Source organism: Aulostomus chinensis, chromosome 11, assembly GCF_037954235.1.
Source record: "Aulostomus chinensis isolate RoL2024-O1b breed Wild chromosome 11, RoL_Achi_v1.0, whole genome shotgun sequence".
Classification (NCBI taxonomy): domain Eukaryota; kingdom Metazoa; phylum Chordata; class Actinopteri; order Syngnathiformes; family Aulostomidae; genus Aulostomus; species Aulostomus chinensis.
In genome coordinates this window covers 24,262,348-24,278,824 of record NC_141330.1, presented here as the reverse complement: position 1 = coordinate 24,278,824, position 16,477 = coordinate 24,262,348, and the positions used below count along the sequence as shown (strand labels likewise).

At 39.9% G+C, this 16,477-nt stretch overlaps 1 protein-coding gene across 5 annotated transcripts in view; it reads left to right on the top strand.

Annotated features, from left to right (window-relative positions):
* The window catches only part of vps13b (vacuolar protein sorting 13 homolog B), a 327,627-nt gene that overhangs the window by 137,282 nt on the left and 173,868 nt on the right, over positions 1 to 16,477 (top strand). For all 5 annotated transcript variants that reach the window (XM_086219125.1, XM_086219127.1, XM_086219123.1 and 2 more), the window contains one exon: positions 11,509 to 11,642. In XM_086219125.1, coding sequence (XP_086075251.1) covers positions 11,509 to 11,642 — 134 coding nt within the window. The remainder of the gene's footprint in view (positions 1 to 11,508; positions 11,643 to 16,477) is intronic.

The window sequence follows — 16,477 nt, the reverse complement described above, 5'->3', positions numbered from 1 at the left end:
TCTGCAAGAAAACTATTGCAACAGAAGAAAGCAATATGTCAGACTTGTTTCACAACATCACGTAGAACTCCTGGTGCAGCTAACATTATTGTGTGTTCAAAGAACTGACAAATTACTTGTGTTCAGCATGGCATCGCTGCATCTTTGACGAGTTGAATTTAGTTTGACAGAGAAATATATTTGACTAGATGGTGCACAACAACATCGTTGCTCCAGTGCACAACTGTACCCAACATGACTTCGGATATTGGATGAATTGTAGAAAAAGGCTGGACTTCCAGTGCAGAAAGTAAAGAGACAAAATCAAACCCCAAGAAGTGCCCTTATTATGCACTTAATCTTTTCTATATTGCTTTCGATAATTATGGTTTACACAGTCCATTATTTAGCGACGACAAGGGGTCAGGTGGGCAGCTATGTAATATAATGAAAATCACGTGAGAAATGATGTCATGAAAGTGGCAGGATCTTTTGTTCGGAAAATTGAGGATACTGTAAAACAAATAGTCCAAATTGTTTGTCTGCTAATTTGCAGTGACTTGGATTGTTGTTTGTGTACGCCACTGTGTCTTCAGACGTGGAAGACTGTGCCTGTTGATGTAAAATATTGGAAAGCACGGATATGCACTTCAACAAGATAAATCATAGAAAATAATATTAGTTGATAGACTTATTCCTATCGACAATGATATATATCATCATATTGTAAAGCCTTACTTTGCTGTACACTCATTTTGCCTTCTGGTAAGATTGAAGGGGGAAGAAATGGTCAGGCCTAGTATATACTGTCGTTAATTTGAGTTTAATTAAGGTGTTACAGTTTCAGATTAATCGTGGCACAGCCCTTTAGTTTGAAGAACTGTGTGCATAAATGGCTACAACTATATTCTTCCACTAAACAATCTGCTGAACAGTCCACTCCTCAATCTGCTTTACAGTTGTATCAAGGATATTTTATTATGACACCAAAAAAAATTGGCCTAAGGGGAATCCAAAATACTATGCCCAGAGTCTCCCACACATTTACTGCATGGTATTATACATACAGCACATTCAGAAACTCCTAATTGGCGGGATGGCTGCAGCAGTGGTACTGTGCAGGAACTGTCCATGACACAACACAGTACCTTACTGACTGGAGAAATGGTTTTCATTTACTACTCATATGGGGTATTTATAAACTTATTGGGCTACTTTCTATCGCTCATGTTTCCCTGTAGATATTTAATTCATGTAATCCAGTTGAATGCTTTAGCTAGCTTAATGTGACTGATTTGGTTACAAAGCTTTAAAAAATAATAAATATGTATAGATTAAAATGTTTTCCAGGTCTCTTCTGTTTAAATCATCAGTGTTAAATAATGGTAAATGGTTGAAACATTTACTGCCAAGACATCTCAGTGACAAGTCAGGGGAAATAAGCACACGGTTGTTTGTCTTTTTTCCTTTATTAAGACTCTGGGAAAAGTTTTCCCAACAGCAGTGATGAATTCCTGTTCAGAATGAAGTCATCCTGTAGCTGTAAATAACATGGCATGTGCATGACACTCCCCTTGTTACAGGAAAAATGCGCCTTTGACATTTTGAAGTCTAAAAAGGCCATTAGTGCAGTTTCTGTGCTCATTTTATAAGCCTGGAACCTAAAGGTCACACTGCCTTTACTCCTGGTTTTCCGTTATTTTATCCAACTTGTGCTCATGGCTTTTCTTTACTAAAGCACATTTACTTAAGTTTCAACAGTGGATTCTCTTTTTGGGCGTCAGCAATAATGAGACTAGGTCAAAACCTCGTATTCACTGGAACATGTATGCTCAATGTTTGTTACTGGGGGTGTCTGTTGACTGTAATCATCAGTGAGTGACACGCATCTACCATACCACCCACAATTTGTTCTGTTATCCTCCCACTGGATCACTTGGTTGAATGAGAACATGTAACACACCACCACAGTACCACTTCCAGTCCATTCTGCAGATTTATTTTTGGATGTCAATGGTTCAAAGGTTTTTATCAGCATGCACGCTTGTCCGTCTTTATCCAGCAATAGGAATTTCATCCATTTGAGATGAGGATGCAACAGCTCAGTCGAACAAATGCATCAACACTGGAAATTAATTCTGGACATCTTTTTTTTTTTTCTTCACTATTATTGGCACATAATTTGGACTTTTTAGGCACTGTGTTTCATTAGAATCAAATTATTTACAGCACCTTAGGCAGGTTTGAAAGGGTGAATTTGGTACCTCACTTTAATTTTCAAAACAGGCTTACTATGTGTAACTAAAAAAAAACATAAAAAAACCATTTAGATACACATAAATATTCGTTGATTAATTAATTAGACCTATCTCATTGGTCACATTTTCATGAAATAAATAATCTATAGAGTTTGAAGGGTTTACCATCGTTGTGGAAGAAGTTGGTATTATTTGTGAGCAGTGCATTAAAATAGTTTAAAAGTAGCTGTCACTTTACTTATGCCTGGTTCAGCGTGGTGCATTCAGATCTCGACAGGCAGGCATAGTTTGGCGTGAAGAATAGCAGCTACCAACCTGCCTCTCCTCAGATCTGGCCTCATTGTCTCTTTCCACCTGCAGTCAGCTGCTTTTCAAATTGGGGTTCATCTACGGGGTCAGAGAACTTCCATTTGCTCCTTTTCACATCCCATTCTGCCAATTCATTTTGAAAGAGCAGTCGTCAGTGGGAAACTGCAGTGGCTCATCTTGATCACTCAGCTGATTAGCCATACATTGTCCCCTGCCCTACTCAAATTTTATTCCCATGCATGACATTTCACCCTTCTTGCAATTAACTTTCTTGTTTTTTGTGTTTTAAGGGAGACTGTCCTCCTTTTTTGTTATTTGAATTCAGGTGATATTGGATTCACAGATTGAGGTTCATATATTGAAATGTTCTGAGGTCTTTTTCTTTTGATTTAATCAGGGATAGATCGATGGAATAGTTGTCTTCATATTATGAGGGGTTGGCTCAATGTAGTGGCATTAATGTAAAGTGTTCTAAGCTGATATTTATTACATGTACTGACTCATTTATTGCCAGCGTTTGTAGAGTGTGCTATTTTGCTGGGGTAACTTAAGCTACAATATCCATTAAAAACTGAATTAGCACATGTGAACTACATGACTGAACAAATAAACCAAAATTCAAAAGTTAAACTTCATACTTAGGCAAGACTTAAAAATGTGTTATGCTCACGGAAACATGCTATGATTGGAATTTGTTCTGTAAGGATGATTTATTAATTGCTCTCCTGTGTTTGGAGGATGTCGATATTTAAACAGGAGGAAGGATGATGAGAATTTGCTATTAATTGGTCGTTGGTCAGCCCTTCAGTCTGACTTAACTATTAGTTTAGATTTTTTTGCCTGTCAGTTTAAATATCATTACCTTTTAGATGGACTTACTGTTTAACTGCCTTCAGCTTTTTCCTCCTATAAGGACACATTTCAGCTCTATCACTATTTCCTGCAGAAAGTAAACGGATGGATTTTTCCAAATCCATGTGGCTGCATGTTGCCCCTCGAAATGCGATCCAGCCTTTTAGATTTGTTTGAATCAGTAAGCCATTATGGTTTACAAAGGGTAAAGCTGATGTGGGTGTAGTTGAAAAATGACCATTGTGTCTCGATGGGCTTTAATCTCATCAGCTATGACAAGGCAAATTAATAATTGTCCGCTGAAATAAATCGTGTTGTTCTAAGAAATGATTTGAAATGACCGGGATCATTTTTCCTATTTTGGAGAGGGTACACAGAAAAAACAAAACCTTTTTTTCCCCCCTTCTTATTGTTAAATTATCATTTGGCATTTCCCACTATAGCGGTAATGTGCTTGTATTAACGTGACTCCCAAACATGCAGCTATATGACAAGGTCAATTTTAGTTGTGGGTTTTATTGCTGGCATATAATTGCTCAGGGGACTCCAAGGGGTTTGTAATCACTGCAGCAGACGGTTTATTTTTCAGTCGTCAGTCATCTATGTAGGTAAACAGAGAAGAGATGTGCAGATAGTTTGCCAGTTGGAGTCAACGTGTGTTCGAATTGCTGCTCACAAGGACACACATGGAATAAACACATAAGACTAACTTGTGTCCAACAGAGCGAGGCAGCCAACTTGATTGCCACTGTTGCTGCTGTTCTGTTGACCTTCAGGACAGTCATAATCAGATTTTTGCTCGGAACCATAACACTGATATTTTGTTTTTGAATGTGTTCACCTGAAATATTTACATCGGAAAAAAGCCAAATTAATGTATTTCATTTAAATCCTAAATCCTAACTTTCATTATACCGAGGTGTGGTTGAATACTCGAGTCTGGTAGGCTGCCTGGTGTCAGTTGGGCATAATTTAATTCGTGATAACAGAACACTCACAAATTATGTTGAATAGAAAGGCCTTGAATGACATCAACCTTTCTTTCCAAAAAATTGGAGAATACAACAATTTGATTACTCAGAATATGTCTGTGAACCATTTGAGAAATGTCATACCTGAATACTTTGGTCCGCTTTAAACAGCCCCCTCTGCATTGTGTTTCATAGCACATACATTTGGGCCAGGTGAAAGTTAATCCAAACTCTGATCCGCACCTAAACCTGTCTTTTGGGGGGGGGGGGGGGGGGGTTAGCTTGCATTTTCATAAACAAGAGGAGAAGGCAAGTAAATGCTATTTTGATGGTAAGAAGCCCTATATGACACCCCAAAGCACTAGAAAGGAAGACTGCATCACAAAGGTTTGACATTATTCATAATACACCACTGACATTGACATGGTGTTAAAATGGTCAATTGGAAAATTAAGTTAACAGGTTACATGTGCAGAGAGAGGTCGTGTGAAATGCTGTTACAAAATTAAATGGCTGGAGGCGCAAGATATGAGACGATGTAAAGTCGTATTTTGTTCCAGTCGTGTGTTGTCAATTGGCAAAAGCGGATTTTTCTGTGCCTTTTGATTATCAGTTTTCCACTGGAGCTATTGATTTCCCCACAGAAATCACTTCAGGGAATTAACAGAGTAAAGTATAATCCACTGAAAGAAAATCATTTTCAGAGTTTTAAGCAGTTCAAAGCCTCCTCAGAACAATTGTACTAGCTAGATGTCCCTGCTTCCAATTGGCCATTTGAACACATGCCTTGCACTTTTATGATGTAAAGAGAGTGTTATGTTGTTTTGTTACCATATTCAGCCTAGCTACAGTTTCATTGTAATCAAGGGGGACTTTCCTGCAGGCTTTTGGAAGGTGCCTGCTAATGTGTAGGCAAATGTACAGAGACACACAGAACCAGTTCACTGCAGATCATTTCCCCAGAAAGCGCTGAGGGCAGAGTGATATCATACCGTAGTTGTGGGGCTGCCCAGCTCAAATCTCAGAACCCATATCCACTCAACTCTATTTGGCAACTAAATGTTTCACTCTGCCTCTTTTCCTTTCTGGTTTTGCTCTGTACACGTTAAATACACTAAAATACACTGCTGAGTTTCAGAACCAGTTTTGGCTCTATTGGAGCAGCGCCACTTATGGTGGGTGATAGAGACTTTGACTTTGATCACAGAACGTCATAACTATTTTCCTCTTAATAAACCCCAAGACTGGCTCTCACATTTCTCATCGAAGGGGATCGTTTGTCTTTCTAATGACTATTAGATCTAATGACCTCATCTCACATTGTATAAATGCTAGTTTTCGACCTCTTTTATACTGGTCATTTAACTTGCATCACATTTATTTTAGTGTCACTTGGTTTCACCATCACGGAAGTGTTGATGATAGTGCTTTGTGGGATTGTCCTTTACAAGAAAGCCAGTTTAGCGAATGTTTGAAAACAAGTCGTTGCTCCTCAGTTTGAGGTTGCTTTCTGTCTGCCCGCACAATTACACCACAAATTGGTTCACATAAAACTAGCCTCTAAATATTTTCTTTATTTGTCCCTAATGAGTGTTCTTGTTGGCAGAAGCATCGTGTTTCTGATCGAGAACCTCCTGAATCCCAAGCTTCTCATTGTTCTCTAACATCTACCAGAGTAATGATCTCACTGGCTTTGCTTTTCTATCCTAAAATTAGCTGTTGGCACTCTGCAAGCATACTTCTTTTGCTGAGAAACCTATCCTCCGATCTGGCCGGGCTTCCTAAATGTTGGAACAAGAACTGTTGTCTTTGTTCCTGTCTGCTAGTGGTCTGGATGATGGGATTAGGTACAATTTTCCTGTTTACCAGGAGGACTACAGAGAAAGAGAGAAAGGGAGACATTTGTATTGTTCGCACTGTTAGTCTGCAAGGTAGTTGATGATATGTGTTGGTGGTCTTTCCTGTCTCGATGGCTTTTCTGGGATCTCAATCATCATGTGTCAGCAAAAACCAGGAGGTTGGGAAGAGAAATGAAAGAATCATGGTTGAGAGAGATGCATTCTGGAAAGACACAGATTCATCTACTTTGGAGGAAGAAGCAGCACGCAAAAAAGAATATATACATGCATATACAAATTTATGAGGAAGAGAGTGAAGTGAGGGGAGGTCTTCAGGCAGAACTACACAGTCATACATAACTATAATCCAAGTCCTAGTAGCCTGATGGAAGTCAGGCAGGTTTTTATTGGCTGCTGTGGGCTTTTCAGAGGGGGATAATATTTTCATTGTGGAGTTTATATAGTTTAATTTTTCTGCTACAGTCAATAATTTATCAAGGTAATGATGGTTGGAGAGGGGAAAGAAAACAAGAAAAATGAGGAATAATGAGATAGGAGCCCCCTGCCTGAGCCGAATGGTTGCAGTCTGTAGGGGACCCCAAATGCAAGATTTGAAGGTCTTGGGCCTCTCTGAGGAGCCGGCACAAACCTCTCACAGACTCCAGGACAGACAGAGCAATCACTGGGGAATAAATTTGTCTTCATGTATCCCTTTTCTGCTTTTGTGAATGATAAGGGTATTAGACCTTGTGGATGTTGGCTGAAGGTTTTGAGGTTGAACTGAGAGGAGCAGAGAGGGAAGTTGGGGTTGACTTGTGGTTCATCAGACATTGTGTGGATTAGTATGCAAGCTTGAGGGGGTTTATTTCAGACTGCACAGGAACAGCAACAGTGTGGGCTCAGATGATTCCACAGCCCATGTTTCAAAGGGTGTTAGTGTCACACAGCTTCACTCTTCAAATGCAGATTCATAATATGTCTGGCGTAAGTCCTGCTCTCATTTAGATAAGTATCGTCTCTGAATATTGTGTTGATTGGATAAAGATGTGTGTCACTCTGTACTCTGACTGTAATGTTGATGAGGGAGATACAGAAATGTTACTGATCTCTTTGCTTTTGACTCTGTTCATACATATGCCTGTATTTAAACGTCTTCCTAAATCACAGCTGGCAGGAAGAGAGATCATGCAAACCCCTCATCCACTCCGGCCACAAGGACATTTTCATGGCAGATTCAATAGCGCTGTAACAAATGGTCGCATAAATATTTAAATAAACACCAACTTGCATCCAAAACAAATAGGCGGGCAGGTTTATCAAAGAGCCTCACTGCTGCATTCTGCACACAGCTGTAACAGAATATACAACACTTCAACTCACTGTAAACCATTTGTAATAGGGAACATAGCAGATAGATAGCAGGCAGCATTGGAAAAATCTAAGATCCCTTAATGAGTCTGTTTGTGTGATTACGTTTCTCAATCACTTGTTAAGTACATATGAATACTTAATGCCATTGCTGTTTAGATCACTTAAAACTGTATTGGAGAGTGTTGCTTTGTGTAACAGTGAATGTGTAATGTGAAAAGTTTGGGTTGTTTTGTTTTTTTTCGAAGTGTGATCTGAAAGTGAAACCTTAACTTTATCAGCAAACGTACATTCCAACTTCCATCTCTCATCAAATGCTTTGGTTTATGAGGGGGAAAAATTGAGATTGCTCTGGCTGAAATGAGTTTCTTTTGAAGGGACTGCTATCCCTCACACTGGTAGGAAGTTATCTGGACTTACGTTCGAACCCAGTTTCTCCACTGCCACTAGCAAAAATCTCTGATCATAGGTAAACCCCATGAAAATACGGTTTAGTATAGGCTTCTCCACACTGCAGTAGAGCCATACAGTATCTCACTGTTGCCTCTTGAGGAGCAAAAGTGGTATTATGAGACAAGATAGACTGCTCCTAGATTGTTCAGGCTAAACTTACCACCTGGGAGATATGATGGAGCTGTTAAGAGGATGAATAATCACCATTGGTCACTAGAATGTTTATGTGTGACTGGGCTAGCTGCTTCACACACCCATCAAACCATAAGAAAGACAGAGGGAGCGGCCAAGGAGAGTGAGCAAAACACATGGGGACTAGTGAGAGGAAGGGTGTGTGGTCAGGGTTAAGTTTTGGCCAATATTAGCCCAACGGCCTAACGGAGGGTGAAAATGAGCTGATGGCTAAGATGGCACGAGTCAGGGGGAATAAACCCATTCTAAAGAGGACTCTCAGGACTTGTTAGGCCCAAGCAGGTTTAAGAGCTTTGGGCACTCCTGTCATATTTCTCTTTCATTTGACTCTAGAACTCTTTTGTTCTTTCTTTGTCATTCTATATCTCAGTCTTCTCTTTTTTGCGCTCGCTCTCTCTCTCTCTCTCTCTCTCTCTCAATCCCCTCCCAGGAGAAATAGCAGGGCGCCAAGTCACTATAATGAGATATGGCAGTTTCATTTCAAATAATGACCTCAAGATTAACAAGCAGAGAGCTGTACGCAGGCCGTGCTTGCATTCTTAACTGCCTGTGATGTACTTCAGCATACTTTTTGATTGGCTTAACAGACTTTCTCTCGGGAAGACCTTTAACAGTCTGGCCAACCCCTAATTTAAAAAAAGTCCCCTCTTTCAGGTCAAGGTTACCTTTAAGGTCTAAAGGATCAATATTTTTCAGACAAATAGATGCCTTGACTTCATGAATTGATATGAGCAACAGGCAGGACTGATAACTTCACTTCCTAGCCAGCATTTTAACGTCAGTCCTTTCATTGTTAGCCCTTGACAGTAGCTTCACAAGCTTGGCTATTAGCTAATAATAAAATGGCTGTCTTAATGTGTGTTGGCAGTCTGATTGTGTGTGTTACACATATGTGTGTGTGTGTGTGTGTGTGTGTGTGTGTGTGTATCTATATATATATATATATATATACACACACACATACATACATACATACACACATACACGTATATGTGTATATATGTAGAGTAGCTGATGAAGAAGAATGGGGATCTTATAAAATATAATATATACACACACATAAATGCATATATATGTGTGTGTATATATATATATATATGTACAGTATGTATATGTGTGTGTATTTAATGTGCTGTCATATGTTTATGTTTTTGTATTTACCCATATAAGTTAATGTGGCCTTACATGGATAGAGTTAGTTAGAGCGCACTTAGAAAAACACATCCCTGAACATTGGTGTCCACACACACACACACACGCGTGCACACACACACGCACACACACACACACACACACACACATCCTTGTACTTATATTTTTATAAGTCTTTTGATTGATATAATACATTCCCTAGCCCCTTACCCTAACCCTAACCATCTCAACTGACTGCCTGTTCCTAACCTTTACCTTAAATCTAACCTGAACCTGATTCTAACGTCAACCCTAAACCAAGTCTTGACCTTCAAACGGCACTTTGAAGATGTGAGGACCGGCTAAAATGTCCTCACTTTCCAAAAATGTTCTCAGTCTGATAGTTGATAACATGTTCTAGTCCTCAATATGTAGCAAGTACAAGAACACACGCACACACACACACACACACACACACACACACACACACACACACAAATATCCAATTCTTGATTTAAAGTCTCCTTGGTCTAGACACTTGGGCCACATGACAGAGAGAGAGAGAGGGAACCATCGAGCTTCTCATGTCTGAACAGATGCTTGTAGAATGGAAGAGTAAATTGCTCTCTTTAGCAGTGTGGTCGGAGTATTTATAACCTACATACAGTCTTTCACAACAAAACACTATTGACAACTCAGTGATATCACAGCAGTTTATGCTTCACTCCTGATGCATCACTTCCTTGCTTCACTCCTGTTCCATGAAGCACAGTCTGTCCCATCAAAGTTCATTTGTGTCATATCTGTGAGTATTTGGTAAAGTATAAGAGCACTTGTGTTAGTTGTATAGATCAGTATAGACTATCAGTTCGGAAATTATGGGTTGTCAAGTGTACTTAAATACAGTGCGGTCATAGTCCTGCACATCGTAAGCAATGATGCAATTCTGATTATAGGATTCATGACAAATACAATCCATTTCATAGTCCCCAAGTGCTGCACCTGGATGCCGAGTGTGAGAAAATACTCAGAGTCCAGACACGATGATTTCGCCCCTCAGTCTGTTTTCCTCCATACACACAAAAACTTACATGGATGCACCTGTGAGCTTAGTCACTCAGCCTGCGTGCGTGCACACACACACACACACACACACACACACACACACACACACACACACACACACACAAGCACGCACAGGGCTTAGGCAGGTTGCCACAGTGACCACAAAAACTAGGTAACTTACTGGTCTGTCTGTCCGTTGTCTCTGCAAAATCACTCCTGTTGCCATGCCAACCCACTTAGCTGTTTTAGTGATATTTTGGATCATGGCGTCGGAGGAGGCATGGTGGTGCCGTGACATCACTGGTATTTCATGACAACTGTGGGATTGAGCTGCTGAGCAAGGCAGACCCTAAATAACGGAATATGTCTTAATGTGTCTTCAGAGAGACCCCCCCCCTTCCCTTATCCCTGAAGTCCTGATGGCTTTAACATCCACAGAACTGGGGCTAACCTGGTAGAGAGTATGTTCTGTCTGTATTTGCCGGTCTCATTTCTCTGTTTCTGCTTCAGTGCTTTACTTCTTCTTAATCGTCACTTTTTGAACCGTGACTGTCTCTCAATCATTTTTGGAGTGTGTCAACCTTCAGCCTCAGCTGCAGTCAGTCAAAAGGTCAAAAGGAGGGTCTTTTTGCGGTCTGATTTGTGTGCTTAGCTGTTGCCATGACTATCAGCACAGACAATTGTCTGTCGTCTGGACCACAGGAGGCACTCAAGGACATGTCATGTCTAGTATACTCATTGTGTATGTGTGTGTGTGTGCGCGCGTGCGTGTGTCTGTCTCCGTCTGTGTTCTCTCAGTTTTCATATTTCTTTCTCCCACTGTAGGAGACAAGAAATCTGTATGCCAACATTACATCACCTTAACGAAGTGTCACTTAAATACCATATAGTGTGATATTGTGCAGCAAATGAAAAGTGAATGATAAATACTGGACAGTTTCTCATGTCCTGTGTATTGATTTTATGTTACATTTTACAATGTGCTGGAGTACACGACAAGACAAAAAGTTAATACTAATGGAAAAATGATGTCCAACCTTTTTTTTTTTTTGACAATGTCACTTTTATTTTTGTACTTCCTCCCTTTCCCAGAATCACGTCCACTTTCCATCCCAATGAAAGTGATGCCTGACACTGCACCAACGGAATCATTGACAACCTCAGAGGAGAGAATGAAGGAGCTCATTGCCCATGCCTGGGATGCTGTCAAACGCCTTACTCTACAGGTACCAAAGCATTGTCTCTACCATGATAACCATATTTGGGCGGAGTAGGTGTGCTAGATTACCATTTCTACTCGTGATTTTGGACAGTGAGCCTTTTATTACACTATTTTTTGAGTGATTGTCAATATTTCACCTTTCCCACTTCCTATTTTTACAGTAAATCTACTCTTCCTTCCTCCATTTCTTCTGTTACTTTAAAGTAGTTTTCAGCAAAGCTCTGCCCATCTTTGCTCTGTGTGGTTGTAGCTGGCATTTTCATGCCCCTGTTAACCAATTAACTTCTCTTCTATACAGATGTCTATGTGAGTGCCTCATTTATCTTTGTAGCAGGTGAACTTCCTTGTTGACCAGCTGGTTATTCCTGTTTTTGCTGTCAAAGCCTCTGACTAGATAGTTGAGTTTTTCCCTTGCATGGCTTTATTGTATAGCTTGACTAGACCAGTTTGCTGAACCCTTTTTACAACAATCGCATCTGAATCACATTGAGAGATGCTGAACAATATTTTAACAAGCCTTCGCTTGATGCAGTTTACATGTTTACTGGCATACACACAGATACACATGTACTCTGAGCTATCCACTTGTAATCACATCACTCAGGATTCATCTTAACACCAGGTTGGAACAGGCCCTTTGTCCGTTCACGTTCACATTTTCCAAAATGTCAGCCTCTATTTTAGACATAACTTTGTTATAATGTACAAAGATGAATGGAAAATGTACAAGATATTTACACTTATTATACAGTGTATGCCATTCAGAAGTAATCAAAGCAGATTTCAGAGAACCAGTTTTGTATTTTTGCTTTACCTTTGTTTGCCCTGTCTTCTCTTTCTCATTTTCTACATTTGTTGTTGCTACAAAAACAGTCGTTCCTTGAGCTGCACTCAAACATGTTTGTTCATCTGTCCCAAGAGAGGTTATAGTTTTAGTCACAGTCATAAGTTTATTTGTTGTTTCATACTTCATCATGTATTCATTACATTCATTTAAAGAGAGGTTACTACAGGTGTGTAGAAGTTGTGTTTACCCTTGGCAACAAGGATAATCTTGTCCCGAGAATAAAAAATGCAGGTGAATAAGTGATTTGAAGTAATATCAATTTTTGTCAAAATTTCTTGTGCATGTAAACCATAACCAGTGATGTAGACGCTAATGAGCGTTCTCAATTCTCATCGCTGGGACCACACAAACTGATGTCATTCAAACATGAAAGGGAGCATGACGTATGTGGATTGAAATAATGTTCCAGAGCCCAGGGCCTATGTCAGCCCATCAAACTGTTTACAGTACTCCCTCAAAAGTTAACTCAACCCTCTAATAGTTTGGTGAGCCCGTCATTGCCTCCACTTTCTTCTGTCCCCTTTGGCTGTGTGACTAGGACCACACCACATACTGCAGCAGTAATTAGGAAACGGACAGTCCTGTTGACATGGGAGTAGAAGCGGACCAAACTACCAACTACCTGACAGCTGGAACCCCAGGCCTTGGATATCCCAAACCTAAAACCACTCCATTTATGTTGGTGTCATATAAACCGAATGCCTAATGGCTCACACTTCTGCTATACTTGTGCCCAATTTGGCATTTATTTCTTTCTGTCTTTTACAGAAGAGAGAAGAATGGAAGATTTTAAATGAGTAACTAAATAGTTCTGGTCAGACATCGGCTGTTGTTTTGATTTGGACAATGAGGCAATAAGATGTTTTACAGTCTTGCGGTATTGGCAGACCTTAGCTACAATAGTAGCTGATTGTTGTGCACCTTCATGCTGGGAGGTATATCACCATTTTGTGTTTAGGTTACATGACCAAATTCAAGGTAATTTTGTCATCACGTCATTACATTAAAAAATTTCGATAAAAGTTGAAAGACAGTTTTTTTTCATAAATTCTGAACCTAATATAGGTTTCACTGTATTGTTATGTTGTCATCATGACACTAAGAAAACTGCTGCTCTGCCTTAACCAAAAACATGGCAACTAGTACTGGAACTGTTGCCTTTGTTTTGTTAGCTAGCAGGCTCATTGCTTAGGCAGAGTGAAAATGTTATTGACTCCATAACAATTATTAAAGTTTGGCAAAAGACACTGACATTTTAAATTGTTGGAGTGCAGCCATAAATGACACCTAATAACATTTTTAAAACACTGTACACCAGTAAGTAGTTCTGTTAGCAGTTTAAAAAAAATCTGAAAACAGCAGGAAAGACAAGGACAAAAACTCATCTGATCACAATTTAATTTCTTTAAGGTCTAATTGGATTTCTTTTTCTTTTTTTTTTGCATTGTCTTTATCATACCTCAAGAAACAGTGTAGCCTCAAGAGGAGTTGTGTAAGCGGTTGTGTCCCACTGTGCTGCACTATTTGTCATGGTGACTCTGCACTTGATATATCTTGTATGATGTTTTACAGACATACCGCTCAAAGTCTAAAACCAGAGTGGCAGCTGGAAAAAGCAGCATATTCACACTTTCTATTTGTAGCTCTCTGCTCTAATATCCCTCTGCATGCCATACTTGTCATTTTTGATGATAGATGTAGTTTGCACTGATTCCTGATGATGTCCCCCATCATGCGTGGTTAAAACAGAGATTATTATCTGAATCCTCGAGTGTCACAATCTATCTGTGCCTAATGCTTCAACCAAACCCCAGAAATAATTCTTGGTTCTTTGATGGCTTTGAATGCAAAGCCTTCCTATTTCTCTCTGTATGTTAGACCCGCGTCTCCTGTTACACTGTTAGGTTTGATAGTTCCTTTCCACCAAGCAACGAAAATGGACAAATCATTATTCGTAACGTATCCAAAGCCATTAGAGTGTGGCTTTCTTTAATCTGCTCCACTACCAATGATAAACGCAGATGGAAAACAGACAAGCCATGGGCTCAAAGAAAGAAACATTTGTTAGAAATACTGTATACCTTTTGAAAATCACGACTTGGGACAGATGAGATCCGGCACTCTTGCACAGTAGTTAATTAGTTTGGGTGATCTTCAGGAAATGATGGACTTAGAGAATGAGAGTCTCTTGAGAGAATAAGAAAGACCAGTGTCTGTGGTGTGCCATTGCAACAGGCATAGTGAGGTAAGAGGGTTGTACCATCAAAGCTCAGTCCCTCAGGCACGAGGTGGTGTAGTGTCCTTGACATTACGACAGCACTGATCATTCTTGTTATGGACACAATAAGGGGGAGAGTGTGGTTTTCCCCAAAGAGTCATGCAAAACCATAAAATGTGTAGGTGGTGTTATTTTTGAAGTCACTTCACATTAGGGCTGAAGGGCAGTGTTGCAATTGTCGCTGCCGCCAAAGTGGCCTGGAACATTTTGAAATGGCCACTTGCCCTCAGCCTTGGATTTCTGACCCTCACCCTCACTTCCTGTGCTCACTCCATCACATTACTGTGTTACTTCTGAACTGCTCACTTTGCTCTCTTGGTTTTTACCTTGGTTCACCAATTTCCCACCCTACCTCCTTTTCCATACCTCTTATCCTTGCTTCTTTTCATCCTGTCATCTCCTCTTCTCCTCTTTGTTCTCCCCTAGGACACCCGTGTTCTCTCTGGGTCCTGATAATAATTGCAAGTGATTGGGAAGGTGATTCTATTTCAGGAATTTTTCAATAATTCCTTCTATTTAACACATGAATGTGTTCAGTGCTGGCAATGGAGCACGTTGCTACCAAAACTGAAATGGGATCTCCTGAAACAGAGAGGCCGTTGCCATGGAAAAATGAAGTAACACTGCTCCCTGCAGCTGCTATGCATTAATGAGTAGGATATTTTCTGAGAGAGAAAAAGTAGAGAAAATCAGTGGGGTAGAAAGGTAAGGTGATGGAAATGAACAGGGGTTAGGAGGACGAGAAAAGTAGGCAGAGGGTGACTTGTAAGGCAAGAAAGTGAGTGAGTTAGGGAGAGATAGAGGAGGATCGTGAGCACTACATGTTTGGTGTGGCTCGGATGGAGCTGGCCAGATGGTTTCCATGAACAGGATCTGACCTTCGACTGGAGCATTTTCTGCAGGCACATTACTCCCCCCCCCCATCCCACCATCCTTCCATCCCATCCTATCGTCCCTCTCTTCAACACCTCATCCTCCCTGTCTGTCAGGCCCACAATGATTCACAGTTACAACTAATATTTTGTGCCACCTTAAGCAGTGTGTCCTTGACAGTGTGTTAATTTATAAATGGTCAGGCTGTCAAAGTATGCCGAGCTTGTTGTTAGCGCTGATGGATAGTCTGTAGTTTTTTCTAATGGACAAGCACTGATAGGTTTACATTATTATTTACTACAAACCACAAACAATTTATGTCTTTCTTTTCTTTCAATATTTGGTCTTCATATAATATTTGGTACAGTATTTTGCAAGTTAGTAGAATGTTAATGAGAACAAAACAGGCATTATAACCAGCATCATACTCCTAGAGCATACTCTTTCTTAAACATTTTCAGCTTTTTTCAACATTACAACCTTTTGTTACTCTAACTGTAATGATTTTAATCGAAACTCTGACTTTTTTCAAAATTCATCCAAAAAACTAAAATGTTGTATCTTCTGATCTATTTCAATTGAATTATATCAGTTTTTCTTCTGTAGTATGAAATAGTATGGTATTTTTTTGTTTTGTTAGCACTGGAAAAGGATTAAGCTTTTATTATAGCTTGCAGTCTTCTGTTGTGACTGAAAGAAAAGAAGTGAAAGGCTGTAGTGCCAACCAGTGTTAAGGTTAATGCTCATGGCACAGCACAGTGTCTCTCTTGACACTGAGCCTTCACAAATATTTCCACAAAGAGAGAGAGACTGAGAACGAGTACAGATGAAGGAAGAGAGG